This window comes from Oncorhynchus clarkii, chromosome 29 (genome assembly GCF_045791955.1).
Source record: "Oncorhynchus clarkii lewisi isolate Uvic-CL-2024 chromosome 29, UVic_Ocla_1.0, whole genome shotgun sequence".
In the NCBI taxonomy this organism is placed as follows: domain Eukaryota; kingdom Metazoa; phylum Chordata; class Actinopteri; order Salmoniformes; family Salmonidae; genus Oncorhynchus; species Oncorhynchus clarkii.
The window spans coordinates 9,372,179-9,391,242 of record NC_092175.1 but is presented as its reverse complement, the minus strand read 5'-3'; the positions used below and the strand labels follow the sequence as shown (position 1 = coordinate 9,391,242).

Genomic DNA, 19,064 nt, shown 5'->3' with positions numbered 1-19,064 from the left:
ACACCAGCTATGGTAATGGGGGAATGATGCAGCTTCATCCACATCTCAGTAGAACACTAACCCTAGCCTCAAAATAAACCGTCTTCAAAGTAACTACTGTTGTTCTCGTTACATAGAGGAGAGTCACGGCTTTCTGGTCGTACATCATTTATTTCTCACCTCTTGATATGGAGTTCATAGCGTCACTTTACAATCAGAGTAGGCTTCTTCTTGGACATCTGCAACCTGTCCCTGTCCCAGGCTGTACTCTTGTCAAGAGGGCGCAACAGCGTCTCTACTTCCTCAGGCAGCATCCTCCTCTAGCTCTCCACATACCCCAGCCAAGAGCTGTGCCTTACCGTCGGGTAGACAGTATCGGAAGCATGAGGTCTGATAGAAAGTGTCTCAGAGCCTGTTGGTATCTACAAGCCATCAGATTGTCGAAGACTTAAATTGGACTGACCACCTGCACTGATTCTACACACGTTAGAGCACACACTCCGCTACCAGACTCTTATTATGAAAAAAAAACACTTGTCCCCCAATCACCCCTTCGCCAAAACACGTGTAAATATTGTACTATAAAATTGTGCCTTCCTGTATTATACTTCTGCTATAAATAAATAAATAAATAAATATAAATATATAAATAAATAAATATATATATATTCTACTGAGCCGTTTACTTTATGTTCGTATTCTTATTATTTCGTATTGTTGCATCGTCGAGAAGGAACCTGCGAGAAACCATGTGTATCCCGTACATACTATACTACTAGTTTTATTAGTGGTATGAAGTATATGGTTTTGATGCGCCCGCGGAGCGGAGCACGCCACATGTGGTGACTAGGCCTACCTAAAGTAGCCTGCATAGGCCTAGCGCTGGAAAGTTGCTGTAGGACATTACATTTATTGATAGATAACACAATTAGCCTACATGGCTATCTTGCAACATTGTCATATTTAAAGTTAGCAATATAAGTGTTTTGGAGTTCCCACTTCCTCAGGTGGTGAATAATATAGCCCAGGCCAATATGCACAAAAACCTAAAAAATAATACAAAAATCTGATAATTCGATAGGTTGCACGTCAAAATATCCATCACGCATTCCCTGGATATGTCAGATTAAAATAGCTTATAGTTTTTTTAATCATAACCTAGATGGTAGCCTATCTTACTTGTCACTGGGAGAAGAAGAAAAAAAAGGTGTCTATTGGTACAAAAAGACACCTAGCATTTGTCTTGGCTAGCCTACTGTCGTCAATCTTAAAAAGACACCTAGCATTTGTCTTGGCTAGCCTACTGTCGTCAATCTTAAAAAGACACCTAGCATTTGTCTTGGCTAGCCTACTGTCGTCAATCTTAAAAAGACACCTAGCATTTGTCTTGGCTAGCCTACTGTCGTCAATCTTAAAAAGACACCTAGCATTTGTCTTGGCTAGCCTACTGTCGTCAATCTTAAAAAGACACCTAGCATTTGTCTTGGCTAGCCTACTGTCGTCAATCTTAAAAAGACACCTAGCATTTGTCTTGGCTAGCCTTACTGTCGTCAATCTTAAAAAGACACCTAGCATTTGTCTTGGCTAGCCTTACTGTCATCAATCTTAAAAAGACACCTAGCATTTGTCTTGGCTAGCCTTACTGTCGTCAATCTTAAAAAGACACCTAGCATTTGTCTTGGCTAGCCTTACTGTCGTCAATCTTAAAAAGACACCTAGCATTTGTCTTGGCTAGCCTTACTGTCGTCAATCTTAAAAAAGACAGGCCTACTTTGGAAACAAAAATAAACGCAATGCAATCCTAAAGAATAGAGTAATGTCTTACATTGCTCAGATATGTCATAAAGCTTTGTAGCCTTTTACACTGCTTTGCATATTTGGTCACCGATAAACGCCTAAAATTGGAACACAGTGGCTGTACAGTAACACGCGATACAAGACGTCAGAGCTCTGGCTCCGCGCTGGATGGGGTTTTGACTGACAGCCGTTCTGAACTTGATTACCTCACGTGACAAGACGCGCTAATTGGGCAAATATTTCAAATGTTTTTGTTGTCGGAGTGAGGGAAATGCTATAAATTAAGAGGACTCTCTGTATTTTGAACGATAAGACATTGAGGATTATAATAAATATAAATTTACGATCACTACGCTTGATGTAAAGTTACATTGTAGTCATTTAGCAGAAGCTCTTATCTTAAGCGACTTACAGGACCAATTAAGGTTAAGTGCTTTTGCACAAGGGCACATCAACAGATTTTTCACCGAGTCAGCTCAGGGATTCGAACCATCGACCTTTCGGTTACTGGCCCAATGCTCTTAACCTCTAGGCTACCCTGGGTTGTTCTGAACAGAATGAGCCTGTGCTTGTATATTGTGAAGAGAATTAGCTGCGACACACGCACTCACAAGGACTCCTTTCTGCGCACGTCAAAATCACAAACCTGTTTCCTTGAAATGGATTGTGAACACCTAAAGCTGTGATGTCGTAGGGCCCTGAACCCTAACTTCATGTCCACATTCCAGGTCAATCCAAACCCCTGCCTTAACCATAGCTTCATGGTCACGTGTGTGTGTGTGTGTGTGACTCACGTTAGTGATTTCTTCTGAGCAGGGTCCATGAGACGAAGTGTGTCCCTAATGACTCCCACCTTCACCTCCTCATCTACTGGGCTGGGGACGTACTCAAACACCCCCGGGGACACCTGAAACAGACACACCATTAGCACTTCAGAGCATGGCAGTGGTGGTGATGATGATGATGATGATCGTCCTACTCACTTCCTGCTCGTGTTCTATTCTCATACTGGGGTTGGCGTTGACCTCCAGTAAAACTGGCTTTAGGTTCTTCATCAGGAGGATGTCAAATCCCAAGATCTAACACACACACACACGCACACGGTAGAGATGGGCGTTATGTATTGCAAAACACCACATCTAAAACTCAGTCACATTATCCCTGAAATACATCTAGTACCTAAGAACACATATCATATATATTAGGTGTAGTTTTCCATAACTCCGTCTGCGCTCAAACCTTGACACAACCGAAGATCGTGTGAGAGGAAAATTAAATTTTTACCTGATTTATTTCATATTAAATGGTTAACAATTAATATTTAACTAAGAGTAAGACATTTCTGTCCTACTAGTGTCTGTGTTTTTAATAGTCTCCACTCTAGTTCCCTGCAGCTAATCTGGGCGTATGGTCACCAGAGAAGGCTTGAGCTGACAAATGAGTTAGACTGCATTACAGAAACAAGCATGTGTTTTACTAGGGATAGCTTAGGAGTAGAACGGTCCCTCACTGTCTCAAAATCATCCTTGCGTCTGGGAAACTAAACTAAAATGACTGGATGAACCCAGAGTGGCTTATGATGCATTTTTAGTGTCAGCTATATTTGGACTCTATTTGCATTTGTGTAATGGTTAGGTTACTCGACCAGCCTCATTATTGCAATAATGAATCAATATTGAATAAAGATGATTGTTTGAAGAAATGACAAAAGTCTCTCTCACTTGATTAGAATATTCAACGACAATAGTTGTATTAGACTGTAAAACCTCTTTCCCATGACATTCACATGACAACTAACTGAGTCACACACTCCACACTCTCCTCTCCGTACTCCGTACCTGGAAACAAGTGGGTCCTGGTTTGCCGGGCGGTATGTCGGCCTGGTAGTAAACCTTGAGCTCAGGAACCAGGGCGATGATCGTCTTGATGACCAGAGAGATGATGTCTGACCACACCTTCTTAATGTCCACTCCTTTAGAGGCCAGGCGGTAGAGCACGCTGGAGAAGGTGCGCTTGCTGCCCGACGATAGGCTGTCGGAGTGGACAAAGTTCCCACTCTGGACATTGAGAGAGTAGTTGGTCAGGTGCATGAACACGTGGCTCAGGTTCTTCTGATTGGGCTCCTAGTGGGGTGGCAGGGAGATGGGAGAAACACATTTCAGAATACTATATTCAATGTTTAAAACAGAAAGAAAGGCAATGTTTAAAATGCTAGTCGTATGCTTTTAGGCCAAATGGAAGATATCTTATGTACTGCTTATGAATGCGGTATGTATGCGTCATGAAGGCCATGCGTAGGTGCTCTTCAGTTAAAGTGTTCCTACCTGGTATGGCTCGGTGCAGAAACGCGACAGCCCCTCTTTCGCGATATAGATCTCCAGCGGCTCCAGGGACTTGACCAGCACGTAGAGACGGATGTCAAACTTGAGCTTGTCGATGAGCAGGGGCTTGTGGATGTACTCCTGGACCACGGATTGCTTGGTATGTGACCCCGCTATGACCCTGAGGTCGCCGGGGTCACGGATGAGGTAGATGCCATCCCCCTGGGACCCTCCGTCCGGCTTGATGATGAAGGTGGGCTTCTGGGACACGTCACCGTCCTTGGCCAGACTGATCTGAGATAGACAGCAACACTCAGAAATAAAACATTTGACCAGCCAGAGGCCTAAATGGGAGAAGACGTTAAAGGTCAATCAAGCAAGGGTCATCTGATTTGATGTTTAGGGGAAAATGCCAAATATTTTTGCGCTTTAACTTTCAAACCAATTCTTACCAACGGCAAAGAGGCCAAATCAGCTGGATTGTAAAGGAGCCCCCTCGGAGTCAAATCCCAGTACATTTAGTGCTGAAAGATGATAGCGCACTTCCTGTCATCCCCCGTAAACGTGACTTAAGCTCATGCAGAGTGATATAAGGAGAGCGATATCAAGTCTAATCGTGTAGCCATTGGCTTTGCCTATGCTTGACTGCATCTTTAGCGCAGGACATTATCCTGTCCGTGTCTCTCTGGAAAAACATGACTGCTAATGTCTGTATGGACATTTTTCAATATTCACTCTCTCATGAGTATTTTTGCACCAGTCAGACACCACATCCCAAGGCCAGATATTGAGCTCGGGGGGGGGGGGCTTATATTTATCTAGAGCAATTTCCTACATTGGGATTCATTCATATTAAACTACATACACAGTCTCATTCCTTATCGTAACCTACCGTGATTGAAGAATGAAGTAATTCAGCCTGATGTTACTTAACGCCCTCAGGTCTGATAGGATCCTTATGGCACAGCCCCATCGAGGTTAGTCTATGTCTAGTCCAGGGCTCTCCAGCCCTGTTCCTGGAGAGCTACCGTCCTCTAGGTTTTCAATTCAACCCCAGTTGTAACTAACCTGATTCATCTTACCGACCAGCTAATTATTAAAATCAGGTGCGCATGGTTAGGGTCGGAGTGTAAACCTACACGACGGTAGCTCTCCAGGAACCGGAATAGGAGAGCCCTGCTGTAGATCATCTGTGGTAGAGATGCAGAGCCTTTTAAAAAAGGGACTGTAGTGCCCCCCTCTGTTGGACTAGCTGAGCTGTGTTTTTTCTTTTTACACTGTGCCCTTTCAATGTCAGTTCATTCACAAAGCCAGTTGAATGACCCATCCACCATTCATCCCTATGCTAGGCAGGGAGTCTGTCCGAGGACACACCCTCTCAAAGTCACAGTGACCTCCGAAGGTCAAACACCATTACATTTTCTAGCTCTAAATAATCCTGCGTGCCAACCAGGGGAGAACGACTGCCCCCTCTCATCAAAGCCACAATAGTTCAAGGCCAACTTCTGTACGGCAGGCATTGTTAGCAGAAAACAGGATGTCCCATTAGAATGAATAGTCCAATCTTCTTGTACATAATAAAATGTTTCAAAGACAATCACGGTGCCAATAATTGCTTCTAATACACCCGATGTATGTCCTTGAAACAATCATTTTAAAAATCACACACAAAATAAGATATAAAGATAATCGAGTTGCTAATGGGCGCCTGCAGTACGCCGGTCGGCCATCAACGTGAGTTACTCAATGAGAGGGGGCAGCACTGAGCTAGCCTGCAACATCACTTCCTGGAGTAGCTCAAACTGCGCATGTTATGTCTCCATGAGAGGCCATCGTAACCGACTTCATTTGGCTTCAAAACGTTATTAGACATATATGGTGTCACGTAATCAAAGGCTTTATCCATTCATACAGTCAGGTACATAAATATTTGGATATTGACCAAGTTATTATTATTTGACCTGTCTACCACAGCATATTAAATAAGGAATATTCATTTGCGGGTATTTACATCAAAATCGGGTGAACGGTGTAGGAATAACAGTACTTTATATATGTGGTCCACCCCTTTTTAAGGGACCAAAAGTAATTGGACAATTGGCTGCTCAGCTGTTCCATGGCCAGGTGTGTGTTATTCCCTCATTAGTTAATTTACAAGTAAGCAGACAAAAGGTCTAGGATCGATTTCATGTGTGGCATTTGCATTTGGAATCAGTTGCCGTTAACCCTCAATATGAAGTCCAAAGAGCTGTCACTGCCAGAGAAGCAAGCCATCATTAGGCTGAGAAATCGTAAAAAGAAAGAACGCACTGGTGAGCTCAGGAAACCAAAAAACCCAGAAAGACCACGGAAAACAACTGTGGTGGACAGAAGAATTGTTTCCCTGGTGAAGAAAAACCCCTTCACAACAGTTGTCCAGATCAAGAACGCCCTCCAGGAGGGAGGCGTATCTGTGTCAAAGTCGACAATCAAGAGAAGACTTCACGAGAGTAAATACAGAGGGTTTAGCACAAGACGTAAATCATTGGTAAGCCTCAAACAGGAAGACCAGATTAGAGTTTGCCAAAAAAAATAAAAAAATAAAAGCCTGTACAGTTCTGGAACAACATCCTATGGACAGATGAGACAAAGATCAACTTGTACCAGAATGATGGGAAGAGAAGAGTATGGAGAAGGGAAGGAACTGCTCATGATCTGAAGCATTCCACCTCACCTGTGAATCACGGTGGAGGTAGTGTGATGGAGTGGGCATGTATGGCTGCCGATGGAGCTGGTTCCCTTGTATTTACTGACAAAAGCAGCAGTATGAATTCTGAAGGGGTTAGGGCTATATTATCTGCTCAGATTCAGCCAAATGCATCAAAACTCATTGGACGGCACAGCGCAGATGTAACATTTTTTTTAAACATTTTTACTTTTATTTAACTAGGCAAGTCAGTTAAGAACACATTGTTATGTTCAATTACGGTCTAGTGGGTTAACTGCCTTGTTCAGGGACAGAACGACAAGATTTTTACCTTGTTATTCGATCTTGCAACCTTTCGGTTACAAGTCCAACGCTCTAACCACTAGGCTACCTGCCGCCCCAATGACCCCCAAGCACACTGCGAAAGCAACCCAATACTTTAAGGCAAAGAAGTGGAATGTTCTGCAATGACCAAGTCAATCACCTGACCTGAATCCAATTGAGCATGCATTTCACTTGCTGAAGGCAAAACTCCCCAAGAACAAGCAGGAACTGACGACAGCAGAGGTAAAGGCCCTGGCAGAGCATCACCAGGGCTGAAACCCAGCATCTGGTTATGTCTATGGGTTCCAGACTTCAGACAGTCATTGACTACAAAGGATTTGCAACCAAGAATTAACTCGTGATTCGCTTGGTTTGTCCAATTACCTTTTGAGACCCTACAATTGGGGGCCATGTATAACACTGGTCATAATTCCTGCACCGTTCATGCAATAATTTTGACAAAACCCTTATATTAAAGATCAAAGTCGACACTTTCACCACGCATCTCGATTGTTTCCTTTCAAATCCATTGTGGTGGAGAACGGAGCCAAAATGAGGCACATTGTGTCACTGTCCGAATACTTATGGGCCTGACTGTATATACAGACATTGGTGCCAATGCTGAGGCTTCAATATGGGGACAGGAGGACTGTGTATGTGAGGTGTGTGTGTGTTTATATATGTGCGAGTACATGCGAGCATTAGAGTATGTGTGTGTGTGTGTGTTTAACACAGCTGGAGCTGTGGTACAGTATGTGTGGTATGCTGTGATATGGTAGGGACCAGGGTGTGTCACAGCCTGTTAGAGAGCGTGTCATTCACTATTAGCAGCTGCTGCTGGCTCTCTCTGTGCTAAACTGCTTAGCCATGCCCTGTTCGCACTGAGCACGCTCAGAACAGATCTACTGTCCCTGCCAATTACCCCAGTGTGTGTTAGTGTACGTGTGTGTGTGTGTGTGTGTGTGTGTGTGTGTGTGTGTGTGTACACGTGTGTGTGTGGAATACACAAAGGCCTGTGCACCACTAGTTTGCATGAAATCATTGGACGCAAAACTGTGCCATAGGAGTTAAGACACTGTCTGGATTGCCATTTTCGACAGATGGGTTAGCGGTAAATTGCCAAACTGTGCCAAAGAAAGTTAACTAAGAATAGTAAAACCTCATCATTGACTCAGAGATGCCAGCGAGCACTTACACTATTTTACAACATCCAATTAAGGTCAAGAGATCAGCCTTGTGACTGGATGCCCTGGGGAGTGAATGTCCCTGGTCCACTATGGGAGGACAGTCTCTGGAGGGAAGTAGTCTTACAGTGCCAGTGTTTCCCCCATTTTAATTTAGCAGGGGCGGGGCGCCAGTGCTAAATCGTTGCCGCCACAAAAAAAGATTAATGATAAGAATATATACTCAGTTTATTAGGTACACCAATCTAGTACCGGGTCAGACCCACCCTTTGCCTCTGGAACAGCCTGAATTCTTCGGGGCATGGAAACTTTGCTTAATTGGTATAAAGGGACCTAACGTATGCCAGGAAAACATTGACTGATGCTGGAACCAGCACGCCTGGCACAGACGATCATACCATGCTCAACGTCTCTTAGGTCACTCGTTTTGCCCGTTCAAACGTTCAATCGAACAGTAACTGAATGCCTCGATGCCTGCTTTATATAACAAGCCACAGCCACTGTCTGTGGGAGCAAACCATTTTCGTGAATGGGGTGGTGTACCTAATAAACAGTCCACGGAGTGTATATACTGTATGTTTTTATATATAATTTGGGGGATGGTAAAACATTCAGTGTAAACTTAAACTACTAAAACCAGATATAAAGTATGCAGAAATGATAATGCTATATATATTTTTTTTAATAAGATCATCTTTGAGAACTAATAATCACCAAAAAAAAAAACACGAGTCAGAGAGAATCAAACATTCTCAGTGTCATGGCATGGGGCCCCCGTTGATTTTATTTGTTTGTCACTTAGATATAAGAGCACGGCATAAGGCACATGGCAAAATGTGTAGAATTGCAAGAAATTTGCTTTAAAACCGAGGGCCTCTAAAACCCACACCAACTTTGCCACCGGGAAACGCTGAACGCAGCTGAAAACAGAGGTGAGGAGGCAGCTCAATTCTAATCTCTTGCCCAATTATTGTCCTGTACCTGTGTGGAGAAGAGCTGGTACTCCTCGGGCAGGATCCAGGAGCGGGGGTAGAAGTTGTACTCCTCAGGGAACAGCTCCTGCATGGTCCTTACAGCTCGGGTCAGGTTGATCTTCCTCAGCATCTCAATCATACCTACAGAACAATTCACAGACGGTCAGATAGACAGAGGCCAAGTTAAAAGGTACACTACATGACCAAAAGTCTGTGGACACCTGCTCGTCGAACATCTCATTCCAAAATCATGGGCATTAATATGGAGTCGGTCCTCCCTTTGCTGCTATAACAGCCTCCACTCTTCTGGGAAGGCTTTCCACTAGATGCTGGAACATTTCTGCAGGGACTTGCTTCCATTCAGCCACAATAGCATTAGTGAGGTCAGGCACTTATTTTGGGCAATTAGGCTCAATCGGCATTCCAATTCATCCCAAATGTGTTTGACGGGGTTGAGGTCAGGGCTATGTACAAACCAGTCAAGTTCTTCCACACCGATCTCGGAAAATCATTTATGTATGGACCTCGCTTTGTGCACAGGGGCATTTTCATGCAGAAACAGGAAAGGGCCTTTCGCAAACTGTCGCCACAAAGTTGGAAGCGTAGAATCGTCTAGAATGTCATTGTATGCTGTAGCGTTAAGATTTCCTGTCACTGGAACCTAGCCTGAACCATGAAAAACAGCCCAAGACCATTATTCATCCTCCACCAAACTTTACAGTTGGTATTATGCATTGGAGAAGGTAGCGTCCTCCTGGCATGCGCCAAACCCAGATTCGTCCATCGGACTGCCAGATGGTGAAGCGTGATTTATGACTACAGAGAACGTGTTTCCACTGTTCCAGAGTCCAAATGGTGGCGAGCTTTGGTGATCTTTGGCTTGTTTGTGGCTGCACGGCCATTGAAATCCAAGTTCCAGAAGAAACAGTTATTGTGCTGACGTTGTTTCCAGGGGCAGTTTGGAACTCAGTAGCGAGTGTTGCAACTGAAGACAGACAATTTTTATACGCTACGTGCTTCGGCACTCGGTGGTCCTGTTCTGTGAGCTTGTGTGGCCTACCACTTTGCAGCAGAGCCATTGTTGCTCCTAGACGTTTCCACTTTATAATAACAGCACTTACAGTTGACCGGGGCAGCTCTAGCAGGGCCGAAATTTGACAAACTGACTTGTTGGAAAAGTGGCATCCTATGACAGTGCCACGTTGGATGTCACTGAGCTCTTCAGTAAGGCCATTCTACTGCCAATGTTTGTCTATGGAGATTGCATTGCTGTGTGCTTGATTTTATACACCTGTCAGCAACAGGTGTAGCTGAAATAGCCCGAAACCACTAACTTGAAGGGGTGTCCACATACTTTTGTGTATATATAGTGTATATTGAGAGGTAGAAGACAAGAGAGAAACAGATAGGTGTAAAAGAGGTAATTTGGTGAACCACATTCAGGTGATAAGCAATCTTGCCCAAGACCTGAAGACTTGGCTAAGATCTTACAACAAAAAAAAAGGTTCCAAAAGGGTGGCTGTCTCCATAGGACAACCCTTTTAAGTTCCAGGTAGAACCCTTTTGGGTTCCAGGTAGAACCCTCTGTCGAAAGGGTTCTACACTGAACCCAAAAGGGTTCTACAGACATTACAATAAATCAGTAATACTTGGTTATTACCTTGGCATGACAAGGCATTAACAAAGCTGGGCTTAGCAAGGCTCACATAACAGGATGCATGCCAAAAACCTGCCTGACAACAGTGTTTCCCACTATAACATTATATAGGGGGTAGGACTGACCAATACATTTTTAGTTAAAAGAGGCTCTGGATGTTGAATTGGGAAACTGGAAAATCATCTGTGGGAAACACTGTGACAGCATACAAAATGGTGCCCAGCGTCTCCCATAGGTTCTTTCCATAAATAGAGGGGATCAGTCTACCTGGGAACTTGTTGACCTGTCCAGAGATGATGTTGTCATTGTCATGGAAAGAGACTCCATGCCAGTAGATGTCACAGGCAGACCGTCTACCCACAGGGAACTGTAAAAGGAAGAAGAGCCATGTTAGAGGAGGGGTTTTTTGATGAGGTCATTTGATTGTTATGAATAAGATAAATCATTTCAGGCCAAGGCGTAGGGGTGGCCCTTCCAGTGACACTAGGAGACAGAGCTTATCCTCCCAGTGGGTAAAGTGAATGAGACTTGCAATCCGGTGTTAGCTAATCATATACTGTAAGTCTCTGTTGAGGAGGAGCCCTGGCAGGGGGATGACATGATTTCAACAACCCCCTGCTGGGGCCTGCCCTGGACCACTGAAACCTTCCTGCTAACCCTTCACACACACACACACACACACACACACAGAGACAGAGAAACCCATGGTGTCACCAGCGGTGGCAACATACTGTCTCGTCACATCAGACAGAAAATGTGGGTTATTGTCTGGAATCTACCTTTATGACGGTTTAAGTTAGGGAATCTCACAACTCCACACATCGTATTTCTATCTGCGATGTTCTGAAATATCCTCATTGCCACCTCAAGTGAACAGGCCCAAGGTGGCCCTTGAAGAAAAACAACTTGGATTTCAGATGTGAACACGTGATCTTACGTGAGGTCAACGTGGTAACATGCAAAGCAACGTGATAACACGAAACAACATGTGAAACATGAAAATCGTGATTTTCCACACGTGAAGTCCTTTAGTTGTTTTCTGTATGGGGAGCTACATGCCAGGGGAGGTGTCGGACCATCCCGTGGTGCGGAACTGAATAAAGAAAGAAAGAGTGCGAGACAAAAACATGCATGACAGTCAAAGCCTGCTATAAATACGATCTCATAGATTTCAATGTTTAACCACCCCTTAATCTTATCAGCCAATTGGGTCACATTCATTTGGGCAGTATCTAGTGGAGGAGGGGGAAGAGAGACGGGAATAGCCCCATCTGTGAGTGCATTCCAGAACTTCATCTCACACACTAACACACACAAAGGGTCACTTGTGGACATTGCGTGATTTGAGTGAATAATGAACAATTCTAGTTCTTCTGGCACCGTCCCACAGTTCAGAAGAGGACATGAGCTCATCTCCTTAACATTCAATCATAATTGGCTGAGGGACATTGGCATGAATTAGCAGACTTGTCTTGGCAAGCCTGATCATTCCTCCCGATCCAGCCTGGTAAGGTTGCCTGGCAGTGGGCACGTAACAGTTTTATAACAAGATCTGTACTCTGCCTGTCAACCCGTCGCCTGCCTATTCTTTGACATCATACTAAAGTTGGAGTTGTTAGGCGAGCTATCCATGTCAACAACGCTACACGTGGCCGAATATGCCGAGCGGTTAAGTCAGCACTTGGCACATGTGGCCATGTATGGTGTTGTTGGTAGAGGGCAAGTGAGAGACAGACAGGTTTAACAGAGGTGATTTGGTGAACCACGTTCAGGTGATTGGTAACCTTGCCCAAGACCTGAAGACCTGCCTACACTCTTAGAGGGGAAAGTCTCCATCAGACAACCCTTTTTTGGTTCCAGGACAACCCTTTTTTGGTTCCTGGACAACCCTTTTTGGTTCCAGGACCACCCTTTTTTGGTTCCTGGACAACTCTTTTTTGGTTCCTGGACAACCCTTTTTGGTTCCAGGACAACCCTTTTTGGTTCCAGGACAACCCTTTTTTGGTTCCAGGACAACCCTTTTTTGGTTCCAGGACAACCCTTTTTTGGTTCCTGGACAACTCTTTTTTGGTTCCTGGACAACCCTTTTTGGTTCCAGGACAACCCTTTTTTGGTTCCAGGACAACCCTTTTTGGTTCCTGGACAACCCTTTTTGGTTCCAGGACAACCCTTTTTTGGTTCCAGGACAACCCTTTTTGGTTCCTGGACAACTCTTTTTTGGTTCCACAGAAAGACAGTAGATTAGGCAAAAATATTTTTATTTTAATCCAGAAAAGGTCAATGACAGCCTACTGTCTTTAAAAAAAAAAATTCTCAACCTCACTTGGCAAGTAGTAGAAAACAGAAAGATCTGTCAGATCCAAATTAAAACAGACATTATCCTCCCTATTTCAAGTGACGTTTGACTCTCTCTCTTTCTCCCTCTCAATCTGACTCTTTCCTGTGCAGCTCCCTAAGGGGAATATAATCATATTGGATTATCAGAGATTACTCTCTAATCATTTCCTACCGTTAAGAGAAGGCCATATGCTGAAAAGTCAGCAGGCAGAGATGCCTCTGGGGCTTCAAAAGTGCTGTGCCAACAAAACCACCCGGTTAGACAGCAGCCAGAATGTTAGGCCTAGTTCACTGACACATTATGGCCAAGCCTTATAGGCTACACTAACTCAGTGAGCAAACCATGATTAGGACCCTGCCCAGGGCCTATATAGTGCTATAATCTAACAAACAAAATGCCCTTAGTGACCGTCAATGATACAGAGGGCTTGTTCCTCCATAGCAGAGCCAGGCTTCGGACAGTTTCTCTCATGCAGGCTGAAGCTACTCTACACAAGACTAGCCTACGCCTGGGGAATAACACTAGTGTCGGTCCTCAACCTAAAAATAATTTTTGTTGTTGTTTTTTTTAACTCAGGAAATGGATAGCAGCGAGTGGGTGTAGTGAGCGACTGAGGGTAATGTCTAACGACTGAGGGTAATGTCTAACGACAGATGACAGTAAGGGTGGGTCATCTGCAGTGGAGCATGGATCAATAACAACCGTAGAGTGCGGGAGTAGTGTAGGAAATGAGAGGAGAGATGGGTCACTTTCTCTCTGCCGTCAATCAATACAGTTAGGCTTAGCGGGAAGACTGTGCGATTCTCCCACTGTGCATCTCGTCTTTTGGGCCTAGCCCACATCGTTTCAGTATACGTCGAGGCAATGCACCGCAAGCATATCCAACGTCATGTTAGGCTACTGGCAAAACTCAAAACCGCATGTCCCTTACTGGTTATCAGTGAAAAGCGGAGTTGAGAACCAGAGCCATACAGTAAATGGCTCTGGAATCAACTAACTAGACCGGCTTCCTGCCGTAGGAAGGAATGGGGGAATTAGATGTCATTATTGTAATGTAATTATTGTAATTGAATATGGAGGGAGGAACCGCTCTTCGAGTTCACATATGGGTCAAAATCTTCAAAGACCTACTCAGATAATAAATGACATTAGATAATCAAATCGTTCCAAGTTCCTCCTCTCCATACACCTGGCTTTAGTCTACTAAAAGGTCAAAGTGTCACTCAAAACATGTTAAGCTGAATATTCTCCTGCCACTGAAAGGTAGGTGGGCCTTAATATACTTTCCTACCTAAACTAGTGTGATTCCTTACGAAACTAAAATAAAAAAATATACCATGATTTGGGGGATTTTCACAAAATGTAAATCCATAGAACTGTCTTTTGGAGGGAGGATTATTGACACATATCTTAAAACATAATTGAGAAATAAATGTATGACATGTTGGCCTTACCAAAGCCTCTATCATGAAAATATATAAATATATATACACTGCTCAAAAAAATCAAGGGAACACTAAAATAACACATCCTAGATCTGAATGAATGAAATATTCTTATTAAATACTTTTTTCTTTACATAGTTGAATGTGCTGACAACAAAATCACACAAAAATTATCAATGGAAATCAAATTTATCAACCCATGGGGGTCTGGATTTTGAAAACTACACTACAGGCTGATCCAACTTTTATGTAATGTCCTTAAAACAAGTCAAAATGAGGCTCAGTAGTGTGTGTGGCCTCCACGTGCCTGTATGACCTCCCTACAACACCTGGGCATGCTCCTGATGAGGTGGCGGATGGTCTCCTGAGGGATCTCCTCCCAGACCTGGACTAAAGCATCCGCAACTCCTGGACAGTCTGTGGTGCAATGTGGCGTTGGTGGATGGAGCGAGACATGATGTCCCAGATGTGCTCAATTGGATTCAGGTCTGGGGAACGGGCAGGCCAGTCCATAGCATCAATGCCTTCCTCTTGCAGGAACTGCTGACACACTCTAGCCACATGAGGTCTAGCATTGTCTTGCATTAGGAGGAACCCAGGGCCAACCGCACCAGCATATGGTCTCACAAGGGTCTGAGGATCTCATCTCGGTACCTAATGGCAGTCAGGCTACCTCTGGCGAGCAAATGGAGGGCTGTGCGGCCCCCCAAAGAAATGCCACCACACACCATGACTGACCCACCGCCAAACCGGTCATGCTGGAGGATGTTGCAGGCAGCAGAACATTCTCCATGGCGTCTTCAGACTCTATCACGTGTGCTCAGCTCACTGCTTTCATCTGTGAAGAGCACAGAGCGCCAGTGGCGAATTTGCCAATCTTGGTGTTCTCTGGCAAATGCCAAACGTCCTGCACGGTGTTGGGCTGTAAGCACAACCCTCACCTGTGGACGTTGGGCCCTCATACCACCCTCATGGAGTCTGTTTCTGACCGTTTGAGCAGATACATGCACATTTGTGGCCTGCTGGAGGTCATTTTGCAGGGCTCTGGCAGTGCTCCTCCTTGCACAAAGGCGGAGGTAGCGGTCCTGCTGCTGGGTTGTTGCCCTCCTACGGCCTCCTCCACGTCTCCTGATGTACTGGCCTGTCTCCTGGTAGCGCCTCCAAGCTCTGGACACTACGCTGACAGACACAGCAAACCTTCTTGCCACAGCTCGCATTGATGTCCCATCCTGGATGAGCTGCACTACCTGAGCCACTTGTGTGGGTTGTAGACTCCGTCTCATGCTACCACTAGAGTGAAAGCACCGCCAGCATTCAAAAGTGACCAAAACATCAGCCAGGAAGCATAGGAACTGAGAAGTCTGTTGTCACCACCTGCAGAACCACTCCTTTATTGGGGGTGTCTTGCTAATTGCCTATAATTTCCACCTGTTGTCTATTCCATTTGCACAACAGCATGTGAAATTTATTGTCAATCAGTGTTGCTTCCTAAGTGGACAGGTACCGAGATGAGATCCTCAGACCCTTGTGAGACCATATGCTGGTGCGGTTGGCCCTGGGTTCCTCCTAATGCAAGACAATGCTAGACCTCATGTGGCTAGAGTGTCAGCAGTTCCTGCAAGAGGAACTGTGCGGCCCCCCAAAGAAATGCCACCACACACCATGACTGACCCACCGCCAAACCGGTCATGCTGGAGGATGTTGCAGGCAGCAGAACATTCTCCATGGCGTCTTCAGACTCTGTCACGTGTGCTCAGCTCACTGCTTTCATCTGTGAAGAGCACAGAGCGCCAGTGGCGAATTTGCCAATCTTGGTGTTCTCTGGCAAATGCCAAACGTCCTGCACGGTGTTGGGCTGTAAGCACAACCCTCACCTGTGGACGTTGGGCCCTCATACCACCCTCATGGAGTCTGTTTCTGACCGTTTGAGCAGACACATGCACATTTGTGGCCTGCTGGAGGTCATTTTGCAGGGCTCTGGCAGTGCTCCTCCTTGCACAAAGGCGGAGGTAGCGGTCCTGCTGCTGGGTTGTTGCCCTCCTACGGCCTCCTCCACGTCTCCTGATGTACTGGCCTGTCTCCTGGTAGCGCCTCCAAGCTCTGGACACTACGCTGACAGACACAGCAAACCTTCTTGCCACAGCTCGCATTGATGTCCCATCCTGGATGAGCTGCACTACCTGAGCCACTTGTGTGGGTTGTAGACTCCGTCTCATGCTACCACTAGAGTGAAAGCACCGCCAGCATTCAAAAGTGACCAAAACATCAGCCAGGAAGCATAGGAACTGAGAAGTCTGTTGTCACCACCTGCAGAACCACTCCTTTATTGGGGGTGTCTTGCTAATTGCCTATAATTTCCACCTGTTGTCTATTCCATTTGCACAACAGCATGTGAAATTTATTGTCAATCAGTGTTGCTTCCTAAGTGGACAGTTTGATTGACTTGGGAGTTACATTGTGTTGTTTAAGTGTTCCCTTTTATTTTTTTGAGCAGTGTATAATTTATATTTTTCAATATTCATAAATGAATGTAAGAAAATTGTTATTGAAAATACCAAATCATATTACAGAGCAAGTTTCATATGACACCAACTTAAGCAACGACAGATGAAACAGAGTTTCAAAGGAGGCCTGGGTAAGGCCAAAGGCCATGTCACAAATATTCCCAACTTAAAATGAATTATGTAAATTATGCTTAAAAGATACAAATATCACATATACAGTACCAGTCGAAAGTTTGGACACACCTACTCATTCAAGGATTTTCTTTATTTGTACACATATGGAATCATGTAGTAACCAACAACAACAAAAAGTGTTAAACAAATCAAAATATATTTTATACTTGAGATTCTTCAAAGTAGCCACAACTTTGCCACAGCTTTGAACACTCTTGGCATTCTCTCAACCAGCTTCATGAGGTAGTCACCTGGAATGCATTTCAATTAACAGGTGTGCCTTGTTAAGTTAATATGTGGAATTTATATCCTTCTTAAATGGTTTGAGCCAATCAGTTGTGTTGTGACAAGGTAGGGGTGGTATACAGAAGATATACTTTTTGGGTAAAAGACCAAGTCCATCTTATGGTACGAACAGCTCAAACAAGCAAAGAGAAACAGTCCACCATTACTTTAAAAGACATGAAGGTCAAGAACTTTGAACGTTTCTTCAAGTGCAGTCGCAAAAACAATCAAGTGCTATGATGAAACTGGCTCTCATGAGGACCGCCACAGGAAAGGAAACCCCAGAGTTACCTCTGCTGCAGAGGATACGTTCATTAGTCACCAGCCTTAGAAATTGCAACCAAAATAAATGCTTCAGAGTTAAAGTAACAGACACATCTCAACATCAACTGTTCAGAGGAGTACGTGAATCAGGAATTCGTGGTTGAATTGCTGCAAAGAAACCATTACTAAAGGACATCAATAATAAGAGACTTGCTTGGGCCAAGAACTATAAGCAATGGACATTAGACCGGTACAAATCTGTCCTTTGGTCTGATGAGTTCAAATTTGAGATTTTTGGTCCCAACCGCCATGTCTTTGTGAGACGCAGAGTAGGTGAACGGATGATCTCTGCATGTGTGGTTCCCACCGTGAAGCATGGAGGTGGTGGTGTGATGGTGCTTTACTAGTGACACTGTCTGTGATTTATTTAGAATTCAAGGGACAGTTAACCAGCATAGCTACCACAGCATTCTGCAGCAATACGCCATCCTATCTGGTTTTGCACTTAGTGGGACTATCATTTGTTTTTCAACAGGACAATGACAGGACACCTCCAGGCTGTGTAAGGGATATTTGACCAAGAAGAAGAGTGATGGAGTGCTGCATCAGATGACCTGGCCTCCACAATCATTCGACCTCAACCCAATTGAGATGGTTTGGGATGAGTTGGACAGCAGAGTGAAGGAAAAGCAGCCAACAAGTGCTCAGCGTATGTGGGAACTCCTTCAAGACTGTTGGGAAAGCATTGAAGCTGGTTGAGAGAATGCCAAGAGAGTGCAAAGCTGTCAAAGGCAAAGGGTGGCTACTTTGAAGAATCTCAAATAGAAACTATATTTTGATTTGTGTAACACATTTTTGGTTACTACATGATTCCATATGTGTTATTCCATAGGTTTGATGTCTTCACTATTATTCTACAACATAGAAAATAGTAATAAAAAAAAGAGAAAAACCCTTGAATGAGTCGGTGTCTAAACATTTGACTGGTCCTGTATGTCAACAATCCTTCCTTCGAAAGGACCCTAAATATGAATAAAATGATATTGTTCTGTTCCATTTGTGAGAAATCACTCACTACACCTCAGCACTGCATGCCTCCAACCTCTTTTCAGACTGACAGGGGATCAGTTAC

The 19,064-nt window shown here is 44.4% G+C and overlaps 1 protein-coding gene across 2 annotated transcripts in view; it reads right to left on the bottom strand.

Annotated features, from left to right (window-relative positions):
- LOC139388313 (tubulin tyrosine ligase-like family, member 11) overlaps positions 1-19,064 on the bottom strand; it is a 39,910-nt gene that overhangs the window by 17,274 nt on the left and 3,572 nt on the right. For both annotated transcript variants that reach the window (XM_071134914.1, XM_071134915.1), the window contains exons 2-7: positions 11,190-11,289; positions 9,273-9,406; positions 4,101-4,391; positions 3,615-3,899; positions 2,760-2,855; positions 2,571-2,683 (exon numbers count right to left, since the gene is read on the bottom strand). In XM_071134914.1, the coding sequence (XP_070991015.1) occupies positions 2,571-2,683; positions 2,760-2,855; positions 3,615-3,899; positions 4,101-4,391; positions 9,273-9,406; positions 11,190-11,289 (1,019 nt within the window). The remainder of the gene's footprint in view (positions 1-2,570; positions 2,684-2,759; positions 2,856-3,614; positions 3,900-4,100; positions 4,392-9,272; positions 9,407-11,189; positions 11,290-19,064) is intronic.